The 23,224-nt window shown below is 44.9% G+C and overlaps 1 protein-coding gene across 2 annotated transcripts; it reads right to left on the reverse strand.

Moving 5' to 3' along the window:
• Nucleotides 1-2,733: 2,733 nt before the first annotated feature.
• On the reverse strand, nucleotides 2,734-23,138 carry LOC110534132 (alpha-actinin-3). 2 transcript variants are annotated; one of them, XM_036933235.1, is made up of 21 exons: nucleotides 22,804-23,138; nucleotides 11,027-11,141; nucleotides 10,762-10,881; nucleotides 10,559-10,645; nucleotides 10,300-10,387; nucleotides 9,904-9,982; nucleotides 9,078-9,159; nucleotides 7,347-7,432; nucleotides 7,091-7,183; nucleotides 6,751-6,981; nucleotides 6,485-6,632; nucleotides 6,164-6,314; nucleotides 5,903-6,011; nucleotides 5,568-5,708; nucleotides 5,260-5,442; nucleotides 4,931-5,065; nucleotides 4,504-4,683; nucleotides 4,232-4,378; nucleotides 4,080-4,145; nucleotides 3,372-3,530; nucleotides 2,734-3,239 (listed from the first exon to the last, which is right to left on the reverse strand). In XM_036933235.1, the coding sequence occupies exons 1-21, from the start codon at nucleotides 22,930-22,932 to the stop codon at nucleotides 3,081-3,083; spliced, it is 2,688 nt and encodes an 895-aa protein (XP_036789130.1). In that variant the 5' UTR covers nucleotides 22,933-23,138; the 3' UTR covers nucleotides 2,734-3,080. The 2 variants fall into 2 exon arrangements, with proteins under 2 accessions (XP_036789130.1, XP_036789131.1); XM_036933236.1 differs by lacking the exon at nucleotides 22,804-23,138 and adding an exon at nucleotides 20,988-21,041.
• Between the last annotated feature and the right edge of the window lie 86 nt (nucleotides 23,139-23,224).

Consider the following 23,224-nt stretch of genomic DNA (forward strand, 5'->3'; position numbering starts at 1 on the left):
TGCTAAGCAAGTATTTGTATATGGTACGTGTACTATATATATGCACACACATATATATATATAGTGGGGAGAACAAGTATTTGATAACCTGGAAACTCAGCAGTGTTTCCTACTTACAAAGCATGTAGAGGTCTGTAATTTTTATCATAAGTACACTTCAACTGTGAGAGATGGAATCTAAAACAAAAATGCAGAAGATCATTGTATGATTAAGTAATTCATTTGCATTTTATTGTATGATTTTTAAGTAATTCATTTGCATTTTATTGCATGACAATTATTTGATACATCAGTAAAGCAGAACTTAATATTTGGTACAGAAACCTGTGTTTGCAATTACAGAGATCATACGTTTCCTGCAGTTCTTCACCAGGTTTGTATACACTGCAGCAGGGTTTTTGGCCCACTCCTCCATACAGACCTTCTCCAGATCCTTCAGGTTTCAGGGCTGTCGCTGGGCAATACGGACTTTCAGCTCCCTCCAAAGAACTTCTATTGAGTTCAGGTCTGGAGACTGGCTAGGCCACTCCTTAGTTGCCCGGCTGTGTGTTTCGGGTCGTTGTCATGCTGGAAGACCCAGCCATGACCCATCTTCAATGCTCTTACTAAGGGAAGGAGGTGGTTGGCCAAGATCTCGCGATACATGGCCCCATCCATCCTCCCTTCAATACGGTGCAGTCGTCCTGTCCCCTTTGCAGAAAAGCATAGAATGATGTTTCCACCTCCATGCTTCACGGTTGGGAGGGTGTTCTTGAGGTTGTACTCATCCTTCTTCCTCCAAACACGGCAAGTGGAGTTTAGACCAAAAAGCTCTATTTTTGTCTCATCAGGCCACATGACCGTCTCCCATTCCTCCTCTGGATCATCCAGATGGTCATTGGCAAACTTCAGACGGGCCTGGACATGCGCTGGCTTGAGCAGGGGGACCTTGCGTGCGCTGCAGGATTTTAACACATGGCGGCGTAGTGTGTTACTAATGGTTCTTTGAGACTGTGGTCCCAGCTCTCTTCAGGTCATTGACCAGGTCCTGCCGTGTAGTTCTGGGCTGATCCCTCACCTTCCTCATGACCATTGATGCCCCACGAGGTGAGATCTTGCATGGAGCCCCAGATTGAGGTGATTGACCGTCATCTTGAACTTCTTCCAATTTCTAATAATTGCACCAACAGTTGTTGCTTTCTCACCAAGCTGCTTGCCTATTGTCCTGTAGCCCATCCCAGCCTTGTGCAGGTCTACAATTTTATCCCCGATGTCCTTACACAGCTCTTTGGTCTTGGCCATTGTGGAGAGATTGGAGTCTGTTTGAGTGTGTGTACAGGTGTCTTTTATACAGGTAACAAGTTCAAACAGGTGCAGTTAATACAGGTAATGAGTGGAGAACAGGAGGGCTTCTTAAAGAAAAACTAACAGGTCTGTGAGAGCTGGAATTCTTACTGGTTGGTAGGTGATCAAATTCTTATGTCATGCAATAAAATGCAAATTAATTAAAAATCATACAATGTGATTGTTTTAGATTCCGTCTCACAGTTGAAGTGTACCTATGATAAAAATTATAGACCTCTACATGCTTTGTAAGTAGGAAAACCTGCAAAATCAGCAGTGTATCAAATACTTGTTCTCCCAGCTGTATACATACACGCACTGCAGATATACCTTTGTCCCAATGATGTGCTTGAAGCGGTCATCTTACTTATTTGATTGAAGACTTTTCTGTTTTGTCATTAAAGCGTAAAAGACGGAAACATAAGGAATAAAACTAATTAAACTCAATTAAATAAACTCGAGTGTATCAGCTTGTCATACTGTGGATGGGGTGAGATCTTCAGAACCAAATGCTTATGCTCCTGTAAGCTGTTGTATCAAAGATTCAAGGAGTACCACCAATTATCGTCAGGTGTCACTGTTAAAGAGAAATGAAGATTGCGAAAGAGAGTATACAAGCATGGGTTGGGAAAATGGGAAAGATTAGGCTAAACGCAACTAACAGAACATGAGGACAGTTGAACTCGGGCACTTTATTCAGTTGTCCTGAGATGCCTTTTTAGTCTCCAACCTTCTGCTCCTCATCCTCGCAAACCTCCAAATCGTACATTGCATGACACTAACATGTGTCCGTTAACCGAGGAAACTCCAATGCACATGCATGGGGCGGCAGGTAGCCTAGTGGTTAGAGCGTTGGGCCAGTAACCGAAAGGTTGCTATATTGAATCCCCGAGCTGACAAGGTAAAAATGGGTCGTTCTGCCCCTGAACAAAGCAGTTAATCCACTGTTCCTAGGCCGTCATTGTAGATAAGAATTTGATTTAACTGACTTGCTTAGTTAAAAGAGCTCTCTCATTGTCCCTCTATATCCTGTCACTTCATAATACAGTCATGTTCTAGCGTATGCTGAACCTTAACTTAAGAGCTCTCCTAAAGCCTTCCCTACAGTTAGACTTGACCAGTGGAGGGAGAACAATTATATCTACTGCAGTATGTTGTCATAGACCCCTTATACATGTATTACCCCCTACAGTCAGTTCCCCCACACCTTCTTGGCCAGAACACACATACATTCCGGACTATACCCTAAGATACTTCACACCTGCAAGTAGTGAAATGGGATGTAGTGATTTGACCCCAAACCTGACGTAGATGACCTCACAGCTCAGTAGGACAGGCGAGTTGGATGGAACTAGTGACATAAATAGCATGCATCAGCACCCTTCGCAATCAGAGACATCTGACACCAAGTTCCTTCCTTAAAGTACTTTAATTTTTTCCCTTCTCCAAAACAAAAGTCGCCCGAATGAGTATGAGGGCGGCTTTGCTCCTAGTGCCTTAGTCAATGAGAATAAAAAGGTCCTGATACAAGTGCCTCAGTTTAACTACTCACAGTCTAGTGGCCTTGCTGGGCCAAACATTGCGAAATCATAAACTGCAGACAGTGACGAATATAGGAATCCTGATATTGTGAAAGTTCATATTTGCTCTCTCAAGGGTTCTTGGTTGACCTGACGGTTACTAATGAAGTTCAGGGCATCGGAGCAAAGCCTGTGGGTGGTCTTGGGGAACAGAACAGTAGAGGGTCTGGGTTGTGTTTATAAGTCGCTCTCTCCGTACAGGGCACTGGAGAAGGAGATGTAGTCCAGGGCGCCTGGGGGCGCGCCGCTGCCGATGTAACTGGTCATGCGGCTGATGCAGTAGTCGGCCTGCTCTGGGGGCAGCTCCCTGCGCAGTTCTTCCACTGTGATGTATGTCTGGGAGGGGAGGACGCAGGTCAACAAGGGTTATCAAGGGTCCCACCACCGACATCACAACCAAAATCAGTGACTCCATGTGACAGACTTCGCAGAAGAATATAGGTGCAATAATGGTGCTGCCCAACTCACCTTGTCAGAGGCCAGGATCTTGAATGAGGCCATGACCTGATCGGCGGTGTCTGTCTCGGCAGTCTCACGGGTCATGAAGTCGATGAAGGCCTGGAAGGTCACCACACCTGTGTTGTTGGAATCCACCAGCGTCATGATGCGGGCAAACTCCACCTCACCCTGGGGGACAGCGAGAGAAAGGAAGAAATGATTATATAAGTACAACAAATAATTACTCACACAGAAACCAATGCACTGTATGTCCATTGCCTCAAATGACTGGGTCCTGAACAGTGTTGCCAACACTTTCAGTGAGATCTGCTATTGGCTCCGATGAAGTCACGGCATCAATTTGCCTTGTAAAAGCTGTGGTCCTCGGCATAGCGTTTTCAGCCCCTCTCCTTGTGCTTCTCTGCCCGGCATAGCGTTTTCGCCCCCCTCTCCCGCTGCACACCCCCTCCATTTGTGCTTTTCTGCCAATGTGTGCTCCGTTGCTGTAACTTCTGTTTCACAGACAGCTTCTCCCACTCTCATTTGCAGCAGAATTGAGTGAAAAAGTCGCTAAATGCTGTCAAAACCATAGAAACCCCTCAGTCTCAAAACCGTCCGCAGCCTGAAAAGTAGAAGAATTTGTGGCTAGAATCATTTACCAATAAAAGTCACTGGAGGGGGTCTGAAAAAACAAAGTCGTTAAGTTGTCAACACTGGTCCTGAAGCAGTCCGACTCACCAGATCGTATCCCATGGAGATGAGACAGGCGCGGAAGTCATCTGGGTCCATCATACCATTTCTCTTCTACAAAAGGAAAAACAAAGATCACTAAGCCACATGGGCAGGAAAGGGATGTAATGTTAAGCGTAACGATTCCTAGCGATTCTTACCCTGTCAAAGTGGTTGAATGAGGCTCTGAACTCGTTGAGCTGCTCCTGGCTGATGCCCTTGGCATCTCGGGTCAGGATCTGGTTCTCCACCTCGTTGATGGTGCGGGCAATGGTGGTCAGGAGCTGCTCCCAGCCTACACGCACATGCTGAGAGGAGAGGGGAGAATATAGGATAGAATCTGAAGACTTCACAGGTCTACAATACAGACAGGGAGAGAGGAGAGAGAAGGTGGGGAGAGGAGGACATAAAGATGGGAACCCCGTGGCAATACCTCCATGGTGTAGTTGGTGTGCTTATTGTCGAAGATGAGGGACTCCTGGCTGAGCTGGTGGTCTCCCTCCAGCTTGTCGATGTTGCACTTGTAGTTTATGATGTTCTGCTCGTACTGCTTCAGGTTGCTCATCTGTTCCTCCAGGGAGCCGGCGATGTCCACAGACACGTGGCTGATCTCCTACAGGAGGAAAGAGGGGCTGTGTTAGAGTACAATGACGATTCATTGATTTATTCAGCCAGGATGGCAAATGTTTTAAAGGGAGTCCTGGGTTCCATAGAATCAAACCAAACATACACATCACATAAAAGGTGTTAAAATACAGGATTCGTCGACTTTGTCTTGAGAGGATATGCTTGAACACTCATAAAACAGATCTGGAATAATCTAATGAAGATGTGAGTTTGAGCTGTGGGGTATTGGTTACCTCCATCTTGGTCTGGATCCAGGGTCCAATGATGTTGGCCTGGGCAGCGAACTGGCGCCTCAGCCTCTCGTTGGACTGCTGCCTGGCCACCTCCTCCTGCAGCATCTGATCCCTGAGGGGCACCAGGTGTTTCACCTACACACAGCAGATAAAGGACAACATTGATTACTGGACCTGGAGCTTGAGGCATCCTGATTGATCCGTGTTAAACGTTTGAATGATAACCAAAGAATCGTTGCATTGAGTTTGTTTAGAACGTCGCTAGAACGAGAGGGGTCAATCCCTTTCCCTGAGCAGACAATAGCAAAAAGAGATGGACATGTACTCACAGCATCCCATTTGTCGGTGATGTCCTGGGGGGAAAGGTTGGTGTAGGGGTTGACTCCTGACAGCTTGATGCCGTAGGTCTGCGCGATCTTCACGATCTCATTCTGGATGCCCATGGTTGCAATGCGCTCCTTATCAGCCTCTGGCAGAGTGGCCTTGAACTGGTCATGGGCTGTGATCAGACTCTGAGGAAGAGGAGGAGCAAAGGGAATGATGAAGAGGAGAAAGTGGAGGGAAGGAATGATAAATGGATGTAACAAGAATGCCCCCCCCCCACCTATCATGCCCCCTCCCTCTCTTTGCTTCCTACCTGAATCTCCTCAATGCTGTGCACAATGAACATGTCCTGCAAGTCCTCCATGGCTCCGTCCATCCAGTTGTTGAAGGGGGCTGCTCTCTTGGCAAACTCCAGGTACAGCTGGTCGATGGTCTCCCACAGCTTCTCCACACGCTGAAAAAACACACACCAGCCAGTCGGTGTTATCACCTGGTAATTGAGGTCATCCCAGACTTGTATGGAGGGTGAGAAAAAGACAACTTCCGAAGCCTATTTACTGGAAGTAAGGTAGGTTATATAGAGGGTAGGAAGGCACAGTGTTATGTGGAGGTGAGAAATAGGGTAATGCCTGTCTGTCTCCAGGGTACCTCCAGTGAGTCTCTCCTCTTCTGGGTCAAGGTGCCCAGGTTGTCCCACTGGTCACAAATACCCTGGCAGCGGGCGTTGATGGTGACGGCGTCATGATAGTCCAGCTCACTAGGACATGAAGAATATGAGATTGGAGCTAGCATTGGAGTAATTTCAGGCCAAAAGAGGAAGGGGCATTTTCTTCCTTTTCCCTCTCACACTCTCTCCTCCATCTTTATCATTCGATCAGTCTGGCTCTCTTTTCCCTCGCCCTTTCTTACTTGAGCTCCTGGGCGATGGCAGCAATCTGCTCCACTCTGTCCTGGTGGGCGGCCAGGTCGCTCTCAAACGCCTCGTGCTTCCTCATCAGGGCACGGATCTCCATCAGTGAGGCAGACTCATAGTCCTTCATGGACAGCAGCTCCACCTTACCTGAGGGCCACAGAGAGACACACTTGACTAAAACGCAAGTAGAAATCCATTTACAGCTATTACAAAGTTCAGAGCAGGATTTTTACAACCTAAACAAAACACAAACCCTCCACTTGATTTGAGATCATTGAGAGTCTCCCCTCAGAAATGGAAAGAGCCATCTCCCATACCTGAGGTCCAGGACTCATGCAGGGAACACTTCTGCTTGAACTTCTCAGCCAGGTGGTCCAGCCTCTCCAGGCGGCGGATCTCAGTGAGCAGCCACTCCTCATAGCCCTTCTCTACCTGCTCCAGACCCTTCCAGGCATTGGCAATGTCCTGAGGGGAGACAAGTCCGAGACAAACCAGGGGCTCAGTGAATGAGAACATGACAGACAAGGGACCAGATGACTGTAATAAGAGTGAAAGGGCGGGTTAACGGGAGGGGGGGACGTACCGACACCATCTTGCCCTCGGAGGGCATGAAGGCTGGCCTGTTGCTCAGCCTCAGCTTGGTCTGCAGGGTGTTGAAGTTAATCTCCAGCTGACACTTCTCCTGCACCTTGGGAGGCTTGTGGACACGACGGTAGTCACGGAAGTCCTCCAGCTTCTGCTGCATGGCGCGCATGGTTTGCTCGGCCACACGGTTCTCCAGCCAGGGGATGGTGCGACGGATCCACTCCAGCAGCTAAGGGGAGAGGGTAGTACCGAGATGCGTCCACTGAAGCCATCTTAACACTGAGACATTATTTGGAATGGACCGAGAATGGGTCAAACTAAAAAGGCTGCCCACTCACCTCACTGGCCAGCTTCTCATACTCCTCCATGAGTTTCTCGTTCTCCTGGTTGACAGCCAGCACCTTGCAGATCCTCTTGGCAGCCGTCTCGGCCTAGGACACAAGAAGAGAGGTCAGGGAGGATGTCCAGGCTGGACCTCTAAGGGGAAAGGCTACGTAGAATGGTGGTCAGTGAGGAAACCTCAAACTATAACAAATACAAGTGAGTCGCACACTCCATATATAAACTCCCAGTCATTTCTTGGGTGAATCTCACCTGCTCGGCTCCAGCGAAGGCATGATAGAAGCAGGACACATAGGTCATGATGGCTTTCTCATCGGGCTTTGGGGTGTTCACAATATCTCAAATGGAAAGAAAAAGTCTAAATTATTGCCATCGATGTCCAGAGAAAACATTTGTTCCTCATTCTGGTTCAGACAAAATGAGCGCTTATGAAAATGTGTGCTTTTTGTCAGCAGCTAAGATCCGTCTTAATGCTACAGTGCATTCGGAAAGTATTCAAAGCCCTCGACATATTTCACATTTTGTTAGGTTACAGCCTTATTCTAAATATTTTTGCAAATGTATTCACACAAAAAAAACTGAAATATCACCCTTTAGGCAGTGATTACAGTCTCGAGTATGACGCTAAAAGCTTGGCACACCTGTATTTGGGGTGTTTCTCCCATTCTTCTCTGCAGTTCCTCTCAAGCTCTGTCAGGTTGGATGGGAAACATCGCTGCACAGCTATTTTCAGGTCTCTCCATAGATGTTTGATCGGGTTCAAGTCCGGGCTCCTCAAGGACATTCAGAGACTTGTCCCGAAGCCACTACTGCGTTGTCTTGGCTGAGTACTTAGGGTCGTTGTCCTGTTGGAAGGTGAACCGTCGCCCCAGTCTGAGGTTTTGAGCTCTCTGGAGCAGGTTTTCATCAAGGATCTCTCTGTGCTTGGCTCCGTTCATCTTTCCCTCGATCCTGACTAGTCTCCCAGTCCCTGCCACTGAAAAACATCCCCACAGCATGATGTTGCCACCACCATGTTTCAACGTAGGGATTGTGCCAGGTTTCTTCCAGACGTGACGCTTGGCATTCAGGCCAAATAGTTCATTATTGGTTTCATCAGAACAGAGAATCTTGTTTTTCCATGGTCAGAGTCTTTAGGTGCCTTTTGGCAAACTCCAAGCAGGCTGTCATGTGCTTTTTACTGAAGAGTGGCTTCCATCTGGCCACTCTACCATAAAGGACTAATTGGTGGAGTTCTGCAGAGATGGTTGTCCTTCTCAAATCAAATCAAATTTTATAGGTAGGTTCTCCCATCTCCATAGAGGAACTCTGGAGCTCTGTCAGTGTGACCATTGGTTTCTTGGTCACCTCACTGACCAAGGCACTTCTCCCCCGATTGCTCAATTTGGCCGGGCGGCCCAGCTCTTGGAAGATTCTTGGTGCTTCCAAACTTCTTCCATTTAAGAATTATGTGTTCTTGGGGCCTTTAATACTGACATTTTTCATTTACCTTCCCCAGACCTGTGCCTTGAGACAATTCTGTCTCAGAGCTCTAACGACAATTCCTTCGACCTTAATGCTTGGTTTTTGCTCTGACATGCACTGTCAACTGTGGGACTTTATATAGACAGGTGTGTGACTTTCCAAATAATGTCCAATCAATTGAATTTACCACAGGTGGACTCCAATCAAGTTGTACAAACACGCTAAGGACAATCAATGGAAACAGGATGCACCTGAGCTCAAATTTGAGTCTCATAGCAAAGGATCTGAATACTTATGTAAATAAGGTAATTCGTTTCAAAAAATTTTTTTTTGACTTGCTAAAATTTCTAAAAAGCCGTTTTCGCATTTTGTCATTATGGGGTATGGTGTGCAGATTGAAGAGGGAAATGCAGAAAGCTGTAACGTAACACAAATGTGGGAAAAGCCAAGGGGTCGGAATACGTTCCGAATGCGCTGTGTAACTTAGATTCTTGGAGTTCTGTAAGAAAGGTGGTTCACCTTCAGCATCCAACATCTTGGGGATGTCCAGGTACTTCTCTGCTACCTCGAAGGCAGTGTTGAGATTGCCCATGGGGTCATCCTACACACACACACACAGAGAGGACTCGGTGAGTAAGAGGCTAAAGACCAGCACTAGTTCAAACAGACAGGATGCACTCAGACATTCTGAACTACGTCGGCAGCTCGCTTTCCATTCACCATGTCAGAAATACTGTTTGGAACACGGTCTGTTCAAAAGAAGATGGTGCATCACTGTACTCCCTGGCGAAAGCAACGCTGCCGAAACGTGTCAGAGTTCATGACGTTTAAAGATAATATAACTAAGATTGAATTAGTTCTCATAGTCCATCACATTGTAATCACGTCTGAAGCCACTCCATGCATTGTTGCCATTTTAGTCATTTCCCTCAAGATGATGATGCTGGATCATTTCAAGGTCTTTTTTTGTTGTTGTGTCAATTCATATAAAACATGCACTGTTTTAAAGAATAGTACACTGAACCATCTCGAGCAGGTATTCGATTGTTACTTCAAACCAGTGTCTTAACAGAATCGGTCCGTCAGTAATGTTAGCCAAAGCACAGTTCAGTTGTCTATGCCAGTTCCTCCAGCCTCACCACTGTTCAGTTAGAGAACAAAAAAGCTTTTAGAAGAATCAAAATGACCCCAAAAAATACATTACAAAAGGTTCAGAGTAGACTACGGGTGTGGACAATGGTGCGGGCTGCTTGAGTGATGTTTGTGTGGGCAAGTGGAGAGACTGGCTGAGTGTGGACCAGGGAGGTGCGGACCAATCATGCAGGGATGTGGGTGGGAAGAGCACCTTGCGCAGTTTGGAGTAGTCAATGAGGTCAGGTCTGTGTCTGTGGATGAGGGCACACAGTGCCAGGCCATCCTTCCAACTGAGACACAGACCCAGGGAGAGAGATAGATGGAGAGAATGATATACAAATCAATCAAAGACGAAAAGGAGGAACAAAAAGAGATGAATGCATAGGATCTGTGAAAGAGGTAAACAGGATGTGTGAAGAGAGAGAAGAAAATGTGAAAGTGTAACAGTGAGATGAAGAATCTCCTCTAACAACTGCGCAGATTCAGAACATTGTAATGTTCTGAATCAGGATGTAAACCATGACTAAAACACATATCAGTGACTACAGAATGTATGTGACATGTTGTGAGCCAGCTATGTGACCAGAACAGAGTAGTGGCTGCTCACCTGATGTGGAAGTTCTGCACATTGACATTCCTGTAGGGGGCAGTCTTCCTCTGGCACCACAGCAATAGCCCCTCCTTAGCAGAGGTCTCTGAACACACACAATGATGTAAGGTAGAATTTAATTTTTTATGTTTGATCCGTTTATAGCATAGAAATAACCCTAACCATGAGAAATGCCTATTGCATATGTCACATATATGACTGACGAATTGGAAGGTGCTCAGAGGGGTTTGTCTTTGTGTCTTTGAAGAGTGCTCACCCTCTACAGAGATGTCCTGGATGGCGAAACGCAGAATGATGGTCCAGATCATCCCCAGGGTCATCTTCACATTACCATCCACAATCTCTGCCGAGGTCAAGGGTCAGTTAGATCGGAGGATAGAGACATAAGATGTGGAAATACATTTGCAGGAAGTAGACGAGCACTATGAGAAGTTAAGGGTTTCGGAGCGCGAGTCTCACCCTCGGCGCCGATGGACACCAGCTTGACTCCCTTGCTGCAGATGAAGTCCAGGGCCTTGTTCACGTTGGCGATTTTGTGGAAACGCATTTTGCCTTTGTCTGGCTTGGGAAGCCTTTCACCTGCACGCACACACACACACACAAGTTAGTATTAATGTAAGTGAATGGAAATTGTGAAGTGTATTTAGACATTTCACCATGCAGAAAAGAGTGAAACGTTAATGTTGGACAGTAATTGAGCCCTCTGCCTGTGGGGTCCAACTACCTGAGATGACCTCCAACAGCAACATGAGTTTGAGTCCATTCCTGAAGTCCTCCTCAATGTTCTCAATCTGTGTGCCCGCTTTACGCAGGTGAGAGTTGCACCAGGCGGTGAAGGTCTGAGAGAGAGAGCGAGAGAGAGAGAGAGAGTGTTAGACTACTTCATAATATTTTAGGCCAAAATCCATTATGCTTCTCTTATGAAAACGCCTTTAACAGGAGAGCGCCATGTGTGTCTTTTCAGGGGTTATGGGTCAATATATCTAAGTTACTACTGATCCTACTTTGGTTACTTCAAATTCTAGAAAAAGAATCACCTTGAAAGCTGCAGTACACAATGATCTCATAAATGAGACGCCATCTGTCATAACCAATGTAGACGGAGTGTAACAGCTGTCGACTGTGTAGAACAGTATAACAGACTTTCAAGCCAAAACTACAACAACCACCCCTTCGGTACGAATGTTATTACAATGACATAAGAGTAAAACTACGCGGCATAAAAGTCAAGATAGTTGAGGAACATATTTCCGATGTCCCAATAGCATGGCATCAGGTTTATGAACTGATATACAAAAACAGCATCAAATTTGTTCTTTTCAGTTGAAGCTATTATGTCAAATCCTCGCTATAACAAGAATGCTCAGTGTATGGGGGCATTGAACAGTCAGAGGGGTGCAGACTCTGCCACGCAGAAACAGAATCGATAGATCATCCCTCTTGGTACTGTCCATCGTTGGCTTGTTTTTGGAATCAGGTCCAGGAATGGTTGTGGTTGGACCTGCAAACTGTATTGTTGGGGGATTTGAAGGACCACAGTCAGACAATAGGAAATGTCATTGTGCTGTTGGGTAAAGGGTCAGTTATTTTTGGGGCAATTTCGAGAGAAATGTTGCAGATGGGGAGGTCAAGTCCCCTAGTGAGACACCATGGTAGAATGGAGGGATGTATTGAAAGAGGAAATGGCAGAAGGACCATTTACTGGGAAATATGGGTTGATCTGCGCCTGTCTGAAGGTTGGAATTAATACATACAGTATAAATATTTGAGATCCTCCAATCAGGGGTGAGGGTGGATGTGATTATTGTATGCTTTGCGACGTTATTAATATTTTGTTTTCGCGGTGTAACCTCGGTTACTGGCGGTTGTGGGTGTGCTCGCTTCCGTGCCCGCCCGGGCGTTGGGCGGGGCTTGGTCCTTCGTCCTGCCGGAGTCTCGGGGCGGGCCCACCCACTGACCAGAGCACCCACTGATGGGGAGGTACCATTCGTATTGTCTTTGTATTATATTGTTGAAAAATATAAATAATTTAGAGACAACAAAAAAATCATGGGGTAAATTATACAGTACGCCCATTCATTTATGAGTACGGGATTTACCTATTTTTCTAAGAAGGCGATATAGCTATTATACATTTTGAAAAGTACATAGTAATGGATACTATTTTGAACACGTGACAATGTGATGCAGAAGCTGCTGAGGCAATGCAACGCAGAGAAAACAGAGTCTGCGGGAAGGACTGAACCTAGAGTGAAGCTGTTGGAAGTTGTGAAGACCAATCTGTTTTGTATTTATCTATGGGCTTAAGAAATAGATAACACAGCATGTGCCGTTTTCCATAAACTGGAGTGGAGTGAGAGATCGTGAGAGGGAAAGAAATGGAGAGACTGAAGAATGCTCAGGCCCAATGTAATTTGATTTAAATCTGGAAGAGGAGACTCTTCCGCAGCAGGTGTCTACCCCCCAAATCATCCTCTACTGCCATTGATGCCCAATTTTAGACCGGGTTGGAGGAGGGGGGGAGAGAAGGAGGAGAAGGGAGGCGGATGAGTGGGTGTAGGAGGCTATATCGGGTAGCCAGGGACAGCTGACAGCACAGCATTCCTGCAGCACACTCTCAACCAACAGTGTGGGGAAAGGGAATGCTGGGAAAAAAGAGAGAGGGGGGGGGGGGGGGTGATCTTTTTGAACAACTCTCAATGTTAGCTTTTCAGTAACACCTCTCTCGCCCACTGGGGATTTGGGATGGGATAATACAATCATTAACCTTTTGTCCTTTTTAAAATCAGTGAAAGGCAGTGACCACTCTTGCAAAACCTCTTTATTACCGGTGAATTCATTAAAATACCTCCTCACGATCATTATGTTTAATTCACTTGTAAAAAGGAATAACAAAAAAATGCCCAAGAACTGTGGAAAGAATATTAACATGGAATGGATCTCGTGTGTATGACAGGTAAAAAAAAAGAAGACATTAGCAAAAAAATGACTTGGACCAAAAGAGGCATTCATACTGACACAACATGGCCTATCCCCTACCCGACACCTACCTTGCTAAGCAAACTCTAGACTAATTCATAACCAGTGTTGAACTACAACTTTACAGAGTTGTGTTCTGAGCTCGCTAAGGGGGAGGGGGGGGGGGTGTAACTCATGTCCAAATATCAATTGCACATAAAGCCAGAATAACAAACAAGGCCTCACCACAAAATGCGTGTCTCAATGACCTGTTTCTAAAGCTGAACCATTAAACTCACATAACACAAATTCCCATACCAGCACACCATGCCATTCAGTAATTGAGCAACTCTTTCTCTAGCTGAGAGTGACTGTACCAAGCCACGACTATATTACAAGCGCTTGTATTAACACTAAGGTGTTAATACAACTTCCAGGCTAAACTATCCTTCAGAAAAATGCTAAAACTGAGCATTGAAGCAAAGAAACTCCACCAGAAACGATGCCTGTTGCCGTCACTGGGGGCAACAGCTTCTCCAACCTATTACCTCAAACCAGAGGGAACTATGGGAAAAATAAAGTAGCTATCATTGTGGAACATGTTGATAACATAGCGAGTCCGGGGCTTTAGTCCTGCCATGTCATCCTTCCAAGTCTCGTTCCTCACTTGAATGTGAGGAAGCCTGGGAAAAGAGGCTAGGTATGGGGCTAAGGCCAGTGAGAGACTGTGGCCCTTGGTCTGGTACTCCAAGGAGCTGGACTGGCACTGGGATTTAGCACCCTCCACAGGCATGCAGGCCTGAGTCATCTGTCAGGAGCCCACCTGCTCTCTACTAACCCTTGTTGTTAGTGGGGGCGTTTCCATGTAAAAAGCCCCATGAGCACTAACATGTGAAGTTCATAGGAGTGCATCAAATTTGGTGTCAAATTAAAGCGAGGAGTCTATTTTTGTTGTCGTTGTTGAAATTAAGGCATATATACATTTGTTCCCAAAATGTTCCATCCCAAAAATGTGGAATAAGCAAAGGCTTTGATTTCTAGTCAGATGGAAAGGGGGTCTTAGAAAACAGCTAACAGAAAAAGTCTTAAAATGTATTAGAAATATATCAAAACATTATAATGTTGAAGTAAATACCCCTGCCAACTAATAACACACATATATATATATTTTTTTTTATATTGCCCAGTGTCTTGTCGTTCAGAATATTTTCTCATTTCTCTCCCTCATGGGGGAGAATAATGAAAGTTCACAGAAGTAACAAGTAAAAGGAAGACCTACCAATTAGTCCATGTTTTTACTGATAACACTTGGGTTTATGATGTATTAAGGGATTCAAATGCCTCATTCTGTTAGCAGATTGACATCAACTGAATTGGCTACAATGAGAATTCGTAGTTGTCACAAACCACAGTTGGGTCACCTGCTTACTGTCCTCCCTTCCACTGGCCTACTGTTATGCTCAGCTCATAATCGATTTAAATTTGCCTTATGTCGCGTGGTGGTCAAAGCAAGAGTGTGAAATCAGTCTGGACAACACTCTCCCTCCCGGTCTCTCCAGTCAATGTCACCTCTCCCGGCTCTTACTGACACCCACCCTCTTTCCATTTACTGTAACAAACCCTCTGACCCATTGCACCCCGACTGACAGCGGACTCCTGTGGATGTTAAAAAGTAGTTGTAAAGACTTGGTTCTGCTCTGGACCGACAGAATGTGGTCCTGTTTGAGGATGGAGCTCATTAGAATAATAGCCAGTGTGTAGAATAATCCCCAAACATGCAAAGAAGGATATAAAAACATTTTCTACCTTTATGTACCTAGTCAGGATACATCACCATGAAGAGAATGAATAAATGATGTATTTCTGTATAGTACAGATCAGGGACCCATAATGTCATTCTGTTACCGGCTGTTAATCCACTTCACTTACTGTAGTTCAATAACCCAAATATATTTTTTTCAAACTCAAGGTGTCATGTCATAGCCGACACCACCGTTCTTCCTGCCGACATCTTTGCCTCTTAACTCAAGAGTAGATAAGTTTTGTGAAAACGTGGTCACAAACGGAGGGAGATGTAAGGTTTGGTAACAGAATGACAGTCACATCTGCAATGTTCTTCAAGTAAGTGTTTTTTGTACAATTTTCTGTGGAAATTCTTCAAAGTTGTCCTTGTGCATATAGCTGCATGGTTTGCTTAACTTTGCAATCAATGTTTTTTGTTTGGCAGAGTGTTAGTGAAAAATGGGAGTTTGGGCATCATTCTGTTGAATTGCCTTGTGGGTAAGAATACGGGGCCTGCACGCTTAATACAATGGCATGGCACACGTAAGCCTGACGGCTCAGACGGAGGAAACAGACAGGCATCTGCACACACAAAGAAAACATGAGCACACAAACACTCATGAATATCTACAATAGCTGGACACACTGACTCATACACGAGGTTGTATAGGCTTAGTGTACACACACACACAAACACACCAATAATTGATTTCCATTCAAAATCATATTTTCCCTAACCCCCTAACCCTAAACCTATCAAATATACATTTGAGTCTGGCATTTAGCTAAATAACAGCGGTGTCACCAAATCACTACATTCCAACACTCCCATCATGCAAGAAATAGAAGAGGACCGTTACACATCAGCATCAATATCTCCCCCCAAAATGTATTGTATGTACTGCCACCATTTCCATGACTACCAGTTACCTCTTGAGTTGCCAGCATATAATGAACGCTTAGTTGCCAGTCCCTTTCTGCTTGAATTGCTTTGCTAGCACTACTCTAATCCACAATTCTCTATTACTGCCCAGATCAGTTTAAGAATTAGAATCCTTGTCGATGGTCTTTTTTCAATAATATCAACACATACTATAAGCGATAACATTCCAGTGTGTTTGTGTTTAATATGCATTTCACAACGCTTGTAATCAGTGTAAATTACTAAGGTAATATGCAGTGGACTTTGAAAATATTCAGACCACTTGAATTTTTCCACATTTTGTTACGTTACAGCCTTATTTGAAAATTGATTCGTTTTTCCACTCCCCCATGAATCTACACACAATACCCCATAGTGACAAAGCAAAAAAACTGGTTTTTAGAATTTTGTGCAAATATATAAAAAAAAAATGTTTTACTGAAATATCACATTTACATAAGTATTCAGACCCTTTAGTCAGTTCTTTGTTGAAGCACCTTTGGCAGTGATTACAGCCCTGAGTCTTCTTTGGTATGACACTACAAGCTTGGCACACCTGTATTTGGGGTGTTTCTCCCATTCTTCTCTGCAGATTCTCTCAAGCTCTGTCAGGTTGGATGGGGAGCGTCAGTGCAGAGCATTTTTCAGGTCTCTCCAGAGATGTTTGATCGGGTTCAAGTGCGGGCTCTGGCTGGTCCACTCAAGGCCATTCCGAGACTTGTCCCGAAGCCACTCCTGCATCGTCTTGGCTGTGTGCTAAGGGTCGTTGTCCTGTTGGAAGGTGAACCTTCGCCCCAGTCTGAGGTCCCTGAGCTTAAATCAAGGATCTCAAGGATCTCTGTACTTTGATCCTTTCCCTCGATCCAGACTAGTCTCCCAGTCGCTGCCGCTGAAAAACATCCCCACGCCATCATGCGGCCACTATCATGCTTCACCGTAGGGATGGTGCCAGGTTTCCTCCAGACGTGATACTTGACATTCAGGCCAAATAATTCAATCTTGAATTCATCAGAACAGAGAATATTTTGTTTCAAATGGCCTGAGAGTCCTTTAGATGCCTTTTGGCAAACTCAAAGCGGGCTGTCATGTGCCTTTTACTAATGAGTGACTTCTATCTGGCCACTCTACCATACTGGCTTGTTTTTTTTCTGACATGCACTGTCAACTGTGGGACCTTATATGGACAGGTGTGTGCCTTTCCAAATCATGTCCAATCAATTGAATTTACTACAGGAGGACTCCATTCAAGTTGTAGAAACATCAAGGATGATCAATGGAAAGAGGATGCACCTGAGCTCAATTTCGAGTATCATAGCAAAGAGGTATTTCTAAAAGCTGTTTTTGCTTCGTCATTACGGGGTATTGTGTGTAGATTGATGAGGATTATTATTATTTTTTTTTAATTCATTTTAGAATAAAGGCTGTAATGTAACATGTGGAAAAAGGTCAAGGGGTCTGAATACTTTCCGAATGCGCTGTAACCACAACACAACAAGAGATGACTAGTCACACTCTTCACTCCTCAAAGGCTTTGGCAAGAGTTGTAAACAAGCTGTATGAGTTGTAAACAATGTATTAGATGATGAAATTAAAGTGTAAGGACCCATAATCACAACCTAAAGCACAAAACAATCACGTCAAAGCAAGGGTCTCTTCACCACCGCTGAGATAAATTAATGTATTACATTTAGGTGTACAGCCAAAAGCATGCATGGAATATTGGTTTGTTTGCAGCAGTAAGGGGCTACGAGTAGACGTGTTATGTTGGTACCACAGTGTCATCTCTGAGGAAAGAATGAGCGCATCCCCAAAGCAGGCAACACGGTGCCAAATTGTTCCTTCACTACAAGCATGGCATACCCGTGTTAAGTCTGAGGTGAGTTGTTGAATGGTTATAGTTCCTGTTCCACACCACTTCTTGTATAGGTTTGGTTCATGTTAACGCGTAATAAACCCATTATATAGACTGAGTACTAAGCACCAAGTAAGTGACTATCAAAATGCAACGGACATCCTCTATCCTGTCTGCATCTCCACGGAATGATCATTTCTAAAAACACGCGGGAGGGCATCACTGCTATAACATATAGCACATATACATTTAGCCATCACTGCTAGAAATGATAATCCCATCCCTACACAGTTATCTGCACTACCACATTACATGTCAGACCGTATACAAGAGGTCTCATTTCTCGTGGACAGACTACGCAAAATCGAGAAACTGAACAAATTGTTTGAGATTAGAGTTCGGAGTTAACAGAGGTTACAAAATGCCTAAAAGAAAAAAAGGTGACCACCTACAAGTGCCAGTCTGTTCGTGCTATCATGCCAACTCCCCGTCACTCATTGTTATGTTTGGCTTGACAATGACAGCAATGGCGCTGACAAGAGCACAAACAGATCTGGGACCAGGCTAGTTACTATTGCATAATAACTTACAGCATGTCAACTAGTGTGGCGCTCCGGCAGCTCATTGAGTCAACGGGCACTGCGTGCATATCTGCCAGCATTTGAGAAGGCTGCAGAAACTCCATGGACTATTTATAACTGCTAAAGGGCTAGCGTCAGCATCATTTGTAGGCTTTCTGGTGTCGAAAGTACAGTGAGTCTTATTAGACTGTACAGACATATGGAGGCTTCCATGCAATTATGGATGATGCAACATGGTATCCATTGAAAGACAAGGATTTATAAATGGCGCTCACAAAAAAAAAAAAAAAAAAATGATGAACCAAAAGCATTATGCAACAACGTAGCATTGGTACTACTACAAGCAGTACATTTTGCATCTCATTAGACAGAAACCACACAAAATACATCAAAATTCTGGCGTTTACGATTAATGGAAGACAATAATCAGTGAATGAGAGTGAGAATCTATGACACATGTCCCACTTTAAGAGTGATTATCCAATTTCAGTCTTAACAGAGAAGGACCCCCCCCCCCCCCTCTACCTTAAACACCTAGGACATCAAGCATGCCCCATATTTCCCAAATCCCACCACTGCCCACTCCTAGAGCAGCAAACATAGCTGTAATAATGACATCATCAAGGTCCATTCACAGTGACACGGTTACCCTCTGGTGTCACACGTGTGTACAAAGACCTTTTACACGGGAAGTTTCATTTAATCTCAGTTGGTCCAGTTTGTAACACCAGATCAACAGAGATCTTTTGGTCAAAGATAATTGATTTATCATAAAGATCCCTTTTACCTGAACCTGATAGATTTTTACAGACTATTTAAATCTATAATGATATCCGTAATGACAGTGGATTATATGGGACATTGGAGACAGTTAGTCCAACACCTATACAATATAATGTATTTGCGTGACATTAGCCATAATGGGCACATTTACAGTGTTTTGGAATACAGGAGACACTCGTAAGAACATGTTACAACAGAGTTGTGTGTAGACCCTTGACTGGCATTTGGGGGGGGGGGGGGGGGGGGGGGGGTTGAGGAGTTCGTTGGAAATGCTAGCACCAAGCAAGCTTGGGAATGTTTTTATTGGGGCTCTTCTCTGCCATCGCGAGTTATGCCACCATTCTGGACACTTGCCTAGTGTAAAGTAAGGCCTTTGCCATGTACACTTGCCTTGCAATTGTAAAGCAATTCATATATATATATATATATATATATATGGGGTCATCAGAAATACCTGCGTGACCTCGACTCCTGACACCGATAACTCCCCACCCCCATTGGCCTACACCAGGCAGTTTATAGAAGCTGGCCCTACAAGGACACCTCTTCCGGAATAGCAACTGCCATTTGATCATACTGATGGCTTTCTCAGCCACCTCCCTCCACAGCCTGTAAGAGGCTCCCCCATCTTGCCCTCCCTCTCTCCCTCCCTCCCGACAGAGTCAGCCCCCACAATTCCCTGCTAATCTTTCAGAATGTAGAAAAACGGCTCAAATGAATCTATTGAATGATTTCACAGTCACATAGTTTGAGTTACCCTTGGGAGAAAATAAATAGATATGACAGGTGAACTAGGCGAGACAAGATACACCTGATGTTATCACCATTTCTACGAGTTAATAATAGATCGCGTTGACCATAGGAAGTTGTAATTGGCGTATTTGGCTGTAGTTCATTGCTAGCCACGCTTTTAGTTCATCGCAAACAGGGTGGGCCAGGACCACCCAAAAGCATTTACTGCATTCCATCATACTGTATCGGGGTGTTACAATATTCAATGACTATGCAGTGGAGGCATGGAAAGCCAATTGATAACTACGCAATAAGACATTGAGATGGTATGGTTTTAGAGGCTGGTAATTTCACACAGCAATTAGTGGACTAGAATACACACATCGCACTGGTTCATGTGCTGGAAAAAGATAAGTGATTGAAAGGTGATCAGAACATTTAAGCAGTTGTGGTTCCATAAATGATCACTGACAAACGTCCATACAGCAAAACCTTTCAAGTATTACGTTTTAATGTCACGTGCACAAGTACAGTGAAATGACTCCCTTGCTTTGCTCCAAAATGTAATATTGTGTGAGCAAAGCAATATAACCCAACTCCTTCAGAGATGCTTAAAGGAGTAGTTCCCTATTTTACAACTTAGATGGTGTTACTTCACTTCCATTGATTGCTAGCTTGTGGTGGCTAAGGTTAACTGAAGTTCGTAGGGGCCGTTTAAAGAACTGAACCATGGACTACAGTTTTATCTTGGCCCATATACACTACTTTCAAAGTGAGGAACCATCTAACATCAAGCTGTAAAATAGTGAACTACCCCTTTAAGTGGGTATAACGCATAATCGAAATCCCTATGTGAAGCGGAGCATGTCACCTGTGCACCTTAATGCATGTGGAGGGGTGTGAAACCTTGCATGGGAAGCTGCATCCAGCAATCTATGCAGCAACCCTTTTTAGCGGTATCCAATACAGTCTTGTCCCTTCGCTACAACTCGGGAGAGGCCGTGCGTTCTCCAAAACACAACCAAGCCAAGCCGCACTTAACCCAGTGCCCACTTAACCTGGAAGCGAACCTTACCAATGTGTCGGAGGGAAACACCGTACAACTGGCGACCATGTCAGCAGGATTACGCCCGGCCCGCCACAGGAGTCACTAGTGCGTGATGGGACAAGAACATCTCTGCCGGCCAAACCCTCCTCTAACACGGCCGACGCTGGGCCAAATTGTGCATTCGCCCCATGGATCTCCCGGGCGCGGCTGGCTGCGCAGAGCCTGGACTCAAACCAGGATCTCTAGCGGCACAGCTAGCGCTGCAGTGCCTTAGACCATTGCACCACTCGGGAGGCTTTCCAAATAGATATCTAACAGGTGGTAGGTAGACAGACAGACAGTCCTGTGGCAGTCAGGGCCCAGAGACCAGAGGTAGGATCAGACAACCCTCCATAAACACTGATTAAGTCTAATCCCTAAACCACACCCTGAGCCAGGGGAACACCCAAACACGTGTTAAGTCATCAACCATAAACCTAAGATAGATAAAAAGGTGTAGATGTACATACATAGTATAATACAGGAATATGTACTTTTTGCAGGTAAATACTGGACGCAAACACCATTGCGAAAGGTGACCATAGTCGATGCACTGAAATCTCAAAATCCACAAAATAGGGGCCCTGGGCATCTATTGAGTGCAGTGCAACATAGAGCTGATGTGGTCATAGCTAATTATGTTAAGGCTATGGCGAGAGACTGATTGGGTTCTGGGTGCCGTGATTAATGCATTGATATCTATACACCCCGACTACGCCACTGGTAACAGGCAACAAACACAGAAATCACAAGGCCCACTAACGACAAGAATTTCCGTAGGCTTGTGTGAAATAAGTTGGCCTGTGCAGTCATCACATTTGTTCTTCACTGTTTGGTGCAAACAGTCCCTAAGCACTCGAAGAGGACCTTCCGGGTCAGATGTCTGCACCCCAAACAGCGTGAATTTAGCATGATGGCTGTTCCAGAGTATTAAAGCCTCATTTGCTGTGATACTGACAAACATACAATGGCATAGCAGCACAGGGGCATGGTGAGGCTCTAGAGGTTTTTACTTAAAGAAACGTCGGGCACTTAATGGATAAGTCCACCACGATGTACTCTCAAACCCCCAGAGAGTGATGAAGAAGCAAAGCGCTAGAAGTGGCAGTTGGGATTGATGGGCTGAAGGGTCATGATAGAAAGGGTGGGGTACAGGTTAAGTATTTATAGTTCAATAGTCTATTTGGAGGTCTGAAACGCAGCAAGCGCTCTTGCCACTTCTACGTCTCACTGTCTTGGTGTTGCCATCTGTTGCGGTCTCTCACTTTTTTGAGTTCTCTGAAATATAGAAAATGTAGCCTACCCCGGTCAATGAGAACTATCTGGGATACTTGGGATGTCCCTACCCTACCTCATTGAAGTTGACATTTTAAATGGTTAAGGTAAGGACTACGGTTTGGTAGGGGTTATGGTTAATGGGTAGGAATGTCCCAAGGATCCCAGATAGCACTGACCATTAAAAAGAGGTTTAAGTATAAGCTGGTATAATTACGTGCAATCAATCTTCCCAAATCAAACAGGTGAATGAATGACCAGTACTGATTTAGATCAGTGAGAATGTTAACCATCCCCAAAATGTTATTGTGCCTGCAATCATTTAATCAAGGAGTTCCCTGACAACTCATTACATATCCACAGAGATCACACTAACCATGTTACTCCCTGCAGGCTACATAGGCCCCGATTATGAATATTGAGAATAAAGTCTTAACGTGATATCAAGACCGAAATGTAATTTTCCATAATGCCAAGCAACCTGTAGGCCCGCCTACTTAATAATATGACTCGATAAAAAAAAAATTACCTTGCGCTGCTGTTTCTCCCAGGCAGGGTCCAACAGAAGGTCCCTGTCCCAATCATCCTCTTGGGTCATGTAGACTTGCTCCGAAGTCATGTAGGAGCCATATTGCACCTGAGTTTCGATTGCTGTCATTTCGCTGTCTCCTTTGGGAGATGCTTATCCCCTCGACCTAATCAATTTAATTTGCACCTTTCAACTCCTAAACCCGCAAACTTGTAGGGACACTTTCTGTAGCAGAGAAAGCTGCGCCCGATTTGAGATTCCTGCCTATAGATGCTACTCCCACCGCACGAAGTAAAGACCGCACTCCAACCCCTGGTCAGAGGCGACACACGTAACAACCGGTTAATTACGACTGACTCGACGTGAGGCTATTAATGACACACCTAAAAGGCTAGGCAGAGGTGCATATCCGTGTCTTTAC

Source organism: Oncorhynchus mykiss, chromosome 10, assembly GCF_013265735.2.
Source record: "Oncorhynchus mykiss isolate Arlee chromosome 10, USDA_OmykA_1.1, whole genome shotgun sequence".
NCBI classification, from domain to species: Eukaryota; Metazoa; Chordata; class Actinopteri; order Salmoniformes; family Salmonidae; genus Oncorhynchus; species Oncorhynchus mykiss.

Bases quoted from the DNA above. Each gene is read 5' to 3' on its own strand.
- LOC110534132 (XM_036933235.1), bottom strand. From the start codon at position 22,932: ATGACAGCAATCGAAACTCAGGTGCAATATGGCTCCTACATGACTTCG. The intron at 11,142-22,803 runs GTAATTTTTTTT...TCTCTCTCTCAG, and splicing joins GGGAGAAACAGCAGCGCAAG to ACCTTCACCGCCTGGTGCAA. The intron at 6,633-6,750 runs GTACGTCCCCCC...GTCTCCCCTCAG, and splicing joins CCGAGGGCAAGATGGTGTCG to GACATTGCCAATGCCTGGAA.